At 37.2% G+C, this 9694-nt stretch overlaps 4 protein-coding genes across 4 annotated transcripts; 1 reads left to right on the plus strand and 3 right to left on the minus strand.

Annotated features, from left to right (window-relative positions):
• On the minus strand, nucleotides 50-1507 carry LOC104726802 (peroxidase 66-like). The gene is made up of 3 exons (XM_010445753.1): nucleotides 1213-1507; nucleotides 927-1115; nucleotides 50-794 (listed from the first exon to the last, which is right to left on the minus strand). Exons 1-3 carry the CDS (start codon nucleotides 1423-1425, stop codon nucleotides 228-230), a joined length of 969 nt encoding a protein of 322 aa, XP_010444055.1. The 5' UTR covers nucleotides 1426-1507; the 3' UTR covers nucleotides 50-227.
• LOC104753004 (probable long-chain-alcohol O-fatty-acyltransferase 5) lies at nucleotides 4992-6241 on the plus strand. Its single transcript, XM_010475272.2, has one exon. It carries the CDS (start codon nucleotides 5113-5115, stop codon nucleotides 6121-6123), a length of 1011 nt encoding a protein of 336 aa, XP_010473574.1. The 5' UTR covers nucleotides 4992-5112; the 3' UTR covers nucleotides 6124-6241.
• LOC104726813 (alkane hydroxylase MAH1-like) lies at nucleotides 6329-8024 on the minus strand. Its single transcript, XM_010445763.1, has one exon. The coding sequence runs from the start codon at nucleotides 8007-8009 to the stop codon at nucleotides 6459-6461; it is 1551 nt and encodes a 516-aa protein (XP_010444065.1). The 5' UTR covers nucleotides 8010-8024; the 3' UTR covers nucleotides 6329-6458.
• Nucleotides 8406-9686, minus strand: LOC104726825 (transcription factor TCP19-like). Its single transcript, XM_010445774.1, has one exon. It carries the CDS (start codon nucleotides 9501-9503, stop codon nucleotides 8559-8561), a length of 945 nt encoding a protein of 314 aa, XP_010444076.1. The 5' UTR covers nucleotides 9504-9686; the 3' UTR covers nucleotides 8406-8558.

Below are 9694 nucleotides of genomic sequence, written 5' to 3' on the forward strand. Positions count from 1 at the left end.
TCAAATTTGTTAACCAGTAAGTGAAAATGCTGATGAATATAAAGGTAAGTTCACTGAAGCAGAACAAATTTCCTTTTAAAAGCATACTCTGCAACTCGTTGAGAATTAGAAGGTTTAAAAACCGATCCATAAACTGGCCGGTGTACATTATTAGAATATCAAGTATAATTGAAGTCAAATTTGAAGAAAAGAAACTCTCATTAGGTTGCTTGTTAGGGGTTATGCTTTTAGTTGATGAACCGGGGGTTAACTCTCACTTGTCCGGTCTTCTTGACTCCAACGTTTCCAAGTTTCACCATGGCAGCTGCAAACTCTCTGAAGAAAGCTTTTTGGTCTTGAGCATACTTCTCAACGATTTTCTTAGTCCGGGAATCGCCAAGAAGCGTCTGATCAGACACAAACACTCCTTTCCCAGACAAAATCTGCTTGTAGTAAACATTATCGAAAACCGAGCCTGTAGAGTCCATGAACGTCCCTGCGTTCTTGTCTCGGTTAGTTGATCTTGGGCATTTCTTTTTCAGGGTTTGTGCAAACGCATAGTTCATCGAAGGATCAATATCGTGGATTTTGCTGAAGTTTTGAAGACGGGGCTCGAAAGAAGAACAGTGAGAGAACCCTATGGTGTGGCCACCTGAGAGCGTAACCATGTCTTTCACCGACAACCCTCTCGCTGCAAAGCTTTGGATCAGTTGTGAAACATTGAACGTTGGTGGTGGGAGATTTGTACTCTCGCTGGCTAGCGAAACTGTTCCGTCTTTTCGCCCTTTTAGTACGCTCCAGTAAGGACCACCGGACTAAAAAAAAGAGATATATGACAAAGAGGCATGGACAAGTAAACCAAAATGTTTAAAATGAAACTACAGAAATGAACTGAAGAAGAAAACGTTAACTGGATAGACCATATATAAAGTAATAGAGGGATTTACCAGGGTGACCACATCTCTGGCTGCAATGGCGATTACATCGGCACAAGATACCGTACGAGGACAAGCCTTTTCGAGCTTTTTCTTAGCATCTTCGATCACGTAAAATGACCGTACCGAGATGTTTGGAGGACCATCCTTCTCAGCTTGGTTTGACACTACCGAGTCTAGTAGAATAGACGCATCACATCCCTACAACAACCAACCAACCAAATAGTTTACACAAAACTCACCTACATATAACTGGATCAATTATCAAAGATTGAAGAAAGAAGATCAAGATGCATACCCTGATGAAACAGTCGTGGAAGAACATTCTAAGGAGACGAGCAGGCACTTTGGGATCATACAAAGAAGCATTCCTAACAGTGTCAAGTATGATTTTTTCAGCAGTGGGGCACGATTGATCATAGAAATGAGCATTAAGAGAACCTTCTGAAGGCTTAACTATCGCAAAAACAACAAAGATCAGAGCAAGTATGAGTGCTTTCGAGAATGCCATTTTAATGCTTTCGTGTTTTGGGCCTCAGAAAGCACTCTTATGTGGTTCTTGAAGTTGTTTGAGGATTTGATGAAGAAGAAGAAGCGGGACACTTTTGGTTATATAAGGAGAGGATATGAGAGGCTAATATTCTAGAAAATGTATATGTGTATAACACATGCTTTAAAGTTACTCAAATTATTTGAAACAAACATGCATATATTCCGGTGTTCAAATTCTTTTCTCCTTAATATATAATCGTACTTTGAGTCGAAGCATATACTTTGGTGAAACTTAGAATATGTACAGCCGTGCTGGATAGAATCTGTTTTTTGGTAAACCATATTAAAAAAGTGTATACATTTTGACCATGAATATATCTAATCTATTATACATTTGACCATGAACATATCTAACGACAAAATCTTCTCTTTCTGTTATAGTAAACTTTTGTTTTGTTTTGTAACATAGTTGAATTTCAAAATAATAAAAAATCCCATTTAAAATAGAATCCGGATGCGGATGATGATGCCATATTAGGAAAGGTAACGGTTTAGAACAGGGATGGTACCAAATAAACCGCATGACAAGGTGGTTGTTGGGTTAACTTAAGTTTAAATATGAGTAATATAGACTAAAAAATCAGATGTAAAATGGTGGCATTGTGATGTGTGTGTCGTCGTTTGTGTGGATATAGAGTAAGATTAAGAAAGCATAAAGAAGAGAATTAAACAAGAAGATGGTCATAAAGGTGTAGCTACTGTTGAGTTATGCCTATCAGTGTTTGGTTTCAATATGCCTTGGCTTAGCAGTACGGTTGGTGAAAGGATTTGTAGTACTACTATTTTATTTTCTGCATCTTTTTGCTTTTTTTCTTTCTTCTCACGTGTACGGCACTGTTTGCATTGTAGTTACGAGAATTATCTAAATATTCTAATGAAATTTTCAATTTTTAAACGAGAAAATTACATTAAAATTGGATTTGCGTACAACCGAAGAGGATTACGTGCATTGGATACGCACCACGCACCATACGGTCGACAACAAAGAAATAAAACAAATAATACCACATTTATACTAATACTTAAAACTACATTTCTTGATACCACATGGCATCCGCACATTGTTTATCCTTCTGTTAACATGAGCATTCTAAAAACCTGTATTATTTATACTTATACAGCCATTAATATTGATCATATATGTTCAATACATAACCTCGTAAAGAAAGGAAGACAGTGGTAAAAGGAGAAAAGTCCCGCCACTTGGGTTCGAGTAGTATTGGCTATGGGGGTTCGAAATTTAACATTGTTTCCCCCGGTCCCAGAAGATTAGTCTTTGGGCCTAGAAAGCCTTTAGGATCACTCTTGAGTTAAGGAAAAAAAAAAAGGAGTACAATCCTAAAATAATTTATACACTGTAAGAATCAGATCACAAACTGGACTTGATTATGCAAATGCTTAACCTTAGGTGATGTCAAATGTGTGTCCAGTGTCCGGAAGGTATCCATTTGATTTTCTGTTTTCCAAAAAGTTAGGGAAATCTAAAATTTGTAGGTTTTAAATCCAAAAACTCAATTCTATGAGTTTTCTAAATATTTTCCTATGTGGTTTCCTATGTGGTTGAATTAAGAAGTATTAATCTTTACTTTAATAATTTTTAGCACACTTAACTTAAATTAAAATAGAAACATAAAATTGGTTGTAAAAATGTAGGTAAATAACCAAAAGGTAAACAAGGTACCGTTGAAGTTTCGACAAACTAAATCTACACTAAACTTCAAAACCCCATTAATCAAAAATAAAAGCTTAAGCATACAATAAACCCCCATTACAAGCTAAAATTTAAGGTTGATCACAGTTAAATTTGTCTCCTTATTAAATTACTCGTAGGCTATGGATTCGAAATAGAACTTAAAACAAACAAAATTATTGGTTGGCTTGTAATAAGACTTTCCAAAAAGAATAGTATAAATTTGTTTTTGTCTTTGTGAGTTTGTTTGGTAATATGCATATTTTTAACAAAGTTGTCATGGGTTAGTGACTTCCGTTTAAGTTGTGGAGTCTCCTTATCAATAATCGATTTCCATGTCTTAGGAAAACCATCTATATTTTGCAATTTGAGTGTACGTCTTTAATATAATATAAGAAAATCCACATTTTTATAGACCTTAAAAATTAGTTTAGTTTTCTGCCTAAATTTTCCCACATTATGAAATATTATATCTTACGAGTTACGTCTATGAGCTATCCAATTAGGGGGTGTTATTGGATCCTTGATTTGAATGGATTTAGAAATCCAAGTTAAATCATCTGTTATTCAATCATTCATTTTAAAATCTTTATTAAAATTCAGTGTTATTGGATGTATGAATTCTAAATCCTAATTAAAATCACCCCTTATTCATTATTAAAGATTTGAGTATGGATTTGATTTCATATTGGATTTGGATGGATTTGAAAATATGTTTTACTTGTAAATATAGAGATTGAAATCCTTGGTCTCCACCTAGTTATTTGGGTGGATTTGGAAAAAAAATCACAATACGTAATAATGAAATAAATAATGACATGATAATAATAAGTTAATAACACAGAATTCAACCAAATCACAATAGGTTATAATGACATGATAACACAGACTCACAATACGTTATTTGGGTGCTAACTATTATTACGATGCAGTCAAAGTGCTTTTACGTAAAAATCATAAAGAGTGTTCATGCACGAACATAACAATACGTAACAATACGTAAATATCGGACATGATAATTTCGGACATTATATTAAATGATGCTTTGACAAGGAACACTAACAAAGATTGTACTTGCATGTGTTGGTTTACATAATTTTCTGCGAAAGTTTTGTCGAACGGATATTTTTCCAGAAAAAATCGAGAGTGCAGAAGAAGTTGTTGAATAAATTAATGACGATGATAATACTGAAGTACTTACAACCCAAGAACAACAAAGAGACTATGCCAACGAGTGGAGAGAGACAATATCATCAAATATGTGGACTGTTTCACTTGAGAATGCTACATGAGAAATTATTTTTATAAGTTCTATTTCTTTTATAACTTTTGAATTCTATTATCTAGGAATTTCAGATCCACTTTCTTTGACTTTCAAATCCACATTATTTGATTTTCAAATCCATATTATTTGATTTTAAAATCCATGGATTCTATGTGGATTTCCAAATCTTATAAGGATTTCAAATCCATTAAAATCAAGGATCCAATAACCCCCCTTAGTTTGAAATATTGAACTGTGTGCAGGCACTATCATAATAATTGGAGTTTGTACCAATGAGCAACTACAAACCACACAAATGGATGAGACGAACTTTGTGGACGATTTCTACAGGTTTCTATAAACTTGGAATCAATACTTGTATATGGTTGAGAATTTATTGTATTTATGGTATATGTATGGATACTCATCAGCCAGCCAATGGAGACAATTCTTGTTATTTATTTTGTATGGTTGAGAAATTACAATGTTTAACTCAAGCCAACAAGAACGTTACTCTGATATTTATATAACTTCTTTATATTTAGTTCAATTCCCACCTACTCGATGTAATCTCTTCTTCAAATATTTAACTTAGGTGATTGCTAGTAAAAAATGACATTAAACAAAATCAGCCAAGTCACAACTTAAGTTATTGCCCAAAGCTCAACAGCAAAACACAAAAGATCTGAGAGATGGAGGAAGAACTCAAGAGCTTGATCAAAGTCTTGGTTTTTACAATCATCTCTGTATCTTATTGTTACTATTTGCCACCTAGAATCAAATCAGGTCTTCCTCGGTTCCTCTCTGTTTCCCCCTTCCTTGCTCTGTTTCTTGTTCTTCCTCTGTTTTTCTCCACTGTGCATCTCTCTTTCATCACAGCATTTTTCCTCACATGGCTCGCAAATTTCAAACTCATCCTCTTCTCCTTTGATAAAGGTCCACTAGTCCCAGTTCCCGCAAGTCTCTCTCGGTTCCTCTGCTTTACTTGCTTTCCAATCAAAACCCAACAAAACCCTAAACCTCAAACTCATCTGCCCATATTGGCTTTCGCCGTTAAAGTTGCTATCTTTGGTGTGCTATTAAATTTGTATGATTACAAACAAACTCTGCCTCCTGTTCTGCTATTAGGACTCTATTTTTTACATATGTACCTAGAGATTGAGATTATTCTTACGTTACTCAAAGTTTTTGTTTCTATCTCTCTTGGTTGTGACCTGGAGCCACAGTCTAATAAACCATACTTAGCCACATCTCTACAAGACTTCTGGGGTCGCCGATGGAATACTATTGTGCCAACGATTCTCAAACCAGCCGTGTACAAACCAATGCGGCAAGTCTCTGAACGGCGAATGAGCTCCGATTGGGCTCTGTATTCTGGGATCTTGGTGACGTTCACCGTCTCTGGTTTGGTCCACGACTTGCTATTCTTCTATTTAACTCGTGAGATGCCCACAGGAGAAGTTACTCTGTTCTTCATGTTACAAGGCGTTTGCCTTGCGGCGGAATTGGCTGTGAAGAAGAAGACGACGATGATGCAGCGGTGGAAATTGAGTCCGGTGGTTTCGAGGATACTCACGGTGGGGTTTGTGTTCCTGTCTGGTTCTTGGTTGATGATACCTCAGCTTGCTAGGAGCGGCGTGGTGGAGAAATACATCAACGAGGGTTTGTTTTTAGTTAGTTTCTTGAAGCACAAGTTTATTTAGTCACTTGGAGATATTTGAAACAAGTTACTTGTTGGAATCTTAAAACATGATCGGACAGTCTCGTTCATTACCAAAATGTTTGACAGAAACATAAAGATTAAACTGTTCTTCCCAAATCTTTTACACATCTTTTTTTCTAAATCAGTGGTCAAACTGACATATAAAAACCAAGAACTAACAGTTAAGTTTCCTAAGTCCGAAATGGTTTAAGAAATATAGGTAAAAAACCGGAAATGGTAAACAAGTCACCACTAAAGTTTTTTCTTTTTCTTTTTTAACCAACTATGATTTCTTAAGCGACGTGGGAGAAACACAACATAAGTATTTCACTAATATTAAGCTGAGCATCTCTTGTTAATTGTAACCTTAAATCCATGCTTAATTCTAAGAATTAAACTAGTATCTGGTTCAAACTTCTGCCCTGTGGCAACATTAATGTCATAGTTTCGTAATATCTCCACCGCCACTATCTTCATTAGAGTCATAGCTAATTGTTTACCCAAGCAAATTCTTGGGCCGGCATTGAAAGCTAAGAACTTGAAGGCAGGTACATGTCTCAACTCCCCGGTCTCGGAAATCCATCTCTCTGGCTTGAAGTCTAAGGCATCTTCTCCCCATACAGCTCTCATCCTACCAACCCCATAAATGAAGATCAAAATGTTTGAGTTTGCTTCGACTTTATGTCCACTTGGAAGCACATCTGATTCTAGAGGAGACACACGCTCGAGAGGAACCGGTGGGTAAAGCCTCATTGTCTCACACAATGCGGCATGTAGATACACTAGCTTGTTTACGCACTCCATTTGATCATAAGATGGTTTCTCTTGGCCACTACTACTACTTCTTGGTAGAATCTTGTCAATCTCTTGGCGAATCTTAGTCATCGCTTTATGGTTTTCGGACAAAAGCCAGAAGAACCAAGTGAGAGCAGAGGCAATGGTATCTCTCCCAGCTAGAAGTAGAGCTAAGACATTGTCTCTTAGGAATTTATCATTGATAGGATCCAAGAGCTGGTACTTGGTTGTATCAAGCTTTATATGAGATGTCAAAAGATCTTCACTTTCTCCATCATGATCAATCCCTTTTGATCTTTTTATCTCTTCTCTCCTGGCTGATATGTATTTTGCACACACTCTATCAAAAATGGCACCAGCTTCTGTCATCTTCTTCTCTATCCCAACTCCGAGCCAGTTTTGTAGCTTCCATAAGAATCTAGGTTTAACATGCCTATACTTTATCCCTTCTAATATATCGTCTAGAGCTTTAGCAGACTCAACCTCTGGCATTTCAATGGAGAGAGATCTAGGATCATCACACCCGGTTACTGTAACTAGAGTTATATCAAGCGTGAGCCTCCTGAACACTTCTTGTAAATCTACCGTTGTGCCTTCTTTAACGATATGATTAAAAAATGGAACAAGCCCGTCCTTGAGTTTACCTCTCATGGTACTCATTGACAATCTTTGAAATCCTTGATGGTTGATCATGACATGAGTAGCTTTCCTCAGATTCTTCCATGCCACCGAGTCCTTTGTGAGTAACGCATATTCGAAGGCATCAAAGACTTCTTTGAAGTCAGAACCTTTAACAAAATTGGAGAAGTTTGAGTTTACTATGTAGTGAATATTAGCTGGATCAGCTGTGAGCAGCAAATCCATTCCAGTGAACCACGGTCCCTTGAATAAAAATGTTAGCTCAGTGCTTTCAAGAAGGTCCACGGCGAAGTCATAGACACGGTGGAGCACCAAAACAAGACCCGGAATCATCCCAACAACCGGCCAGCTAATTATAAAGAACCGGTAAAGATGTTTCTTGAAGAGGAAGCAATGGAGGATGAGAAAGCAAATGATGGCTATGGAAACTCCAATTAAACTTATTGAATCCATATGAGAAAATAAACAAAGATGAAACAATGTTGTGATGATGTCTTTGAGTGAAGAGGAAACTTAATTTATAGACAAACTAGAAATATTATATGTCACAGCTATGAGTTATTCAATTATTTTGACATATTGAATTGCGTGCAAGGCAGTCAGGCACTATCATCATAATAAGTGCAGTTTTGTACCAATTAGCAATTACTAACCACAAATGGATGAGACGAAACTTTTAAAGATCACTGGTAGCGTCTCTCTCAGTCAGTCACTGCAATTTAGGAGAAGAGACAGGCTCAACTTATCCGAAAGATTCTAAGGTTTAATTACATGCTATATAAATTAGAAAAGATATTGTTTATTTAGCCTCTTATATGTCATTTTACTAATTGTTGGACATCTTAAAAATATGATAGGACAGTCTCATACCATTCATTACCAAAATGTTTTGATAGAAATATAAAGATTGAATTGTTCTTCCCAAATCTTTTACACATCTTTTTTCCTAAATCAGAGATCAAACTGACCTATATAAAAACAAGAACTAACAGTTAAGTTTCCCTAAGTCTTGTTGTGACATGACGATGATGGAGACGAGTTCCCTGAGCCACCCAAAAACTGAAGCTCTTTCTTATCATAAATCTCCAACGAAAAATCCCTCAGCGATTGCGTCCCACCACCTTCGCCACCGCTAGTTTCCATCTGTGGTTCAGCGGCGGGAGAAGCATCTGAGACGTAGCTAGACACCGGTGTAGTACCAAGGTTCAGAAACGGTGCTGTAGCAACGGTAGGTATAGCCCACATTTGGCCCATTTGATTCGGATCACCAGTAACAAATGCAGTACCCATACCTATACCCATACCCATACCCATAGGCCAAAACGGCACTAAACCCTGCGTATTAACGTTCATGATATTAACACCGTAATTTGACACCGTGATCGGAGCTAAACCAGAAGTAACGGAGCTATAACAGCTGTCGTGTTCGTTAACGTCGACGAAGTTGCTCGTACAGTTCCTCTTCCTCCGTTTCGTTAGGTCACCGTCACCGCCGCAGTCATTTGGAGAGGTCGTAGGAATTTTTAAAGTCCCGTTAACCGAAACAGCAATAGCCGGTACAGTACCGGTTCCGGTAGCTTCAATTATCGCCGGTTCAGCTCGTTCCAATAACCACCGTATGGTTTCACCTTCTGATTTGTGACCGAGCTCACGGGTCAACTGAAAGACCCGAGCAGCGCAACCCGCAGGCATTCGGATCCTCCGACCTCGTCCTTCTACTTTCGTGTGACGGTCTTTAGTCGGTAACCTCTTCTTCTTCGGAGCCGGTTCGAGCGAGTTAGACATCGTCATCATCGCCGACGGCTGCAAAAACCCGACTTGTTCTTTCTTCATGAGTAAACCCGGGTTAGTTTTCGGATCCGGGTCAAACAGATTGGTCATTGTTACTACTTGGTCAACATTTTCGTCAATCTCTCGTATCGCTTTGCCTTCTCGATTCGACTCCATTTACCTCTCAAAATTAGCCAAAGATTTGATTTTTTTTTTTTTCTGTAAAGCAGAGAAATTTAAGTCAAATTTGGTTAACTTTCAATTTGGCAGACGAACCAAACCTTAAAAAGTTTGAATTTTTTAAGGCAAATTAAAGAACAGTGACAAAATAAAAGGGGGAAAAAGCAAAAAAAAAAAAAAAAAAAAAG

The sequence above is a fragment of the Camelina sativa genome, chromosome 2 (assembly GCF_000633955.1).
Source record: "Camelina sativa cultivar DH55 chromosome 2, Cs, whole genome shotgun sequence".
Taxonomy (NCBI): Eukaryota; Viridiplantae; Streptophyta; class Magnoliopsida; order Brassicales; family Brassicaceae; genus Camelina; species Camelina sativa.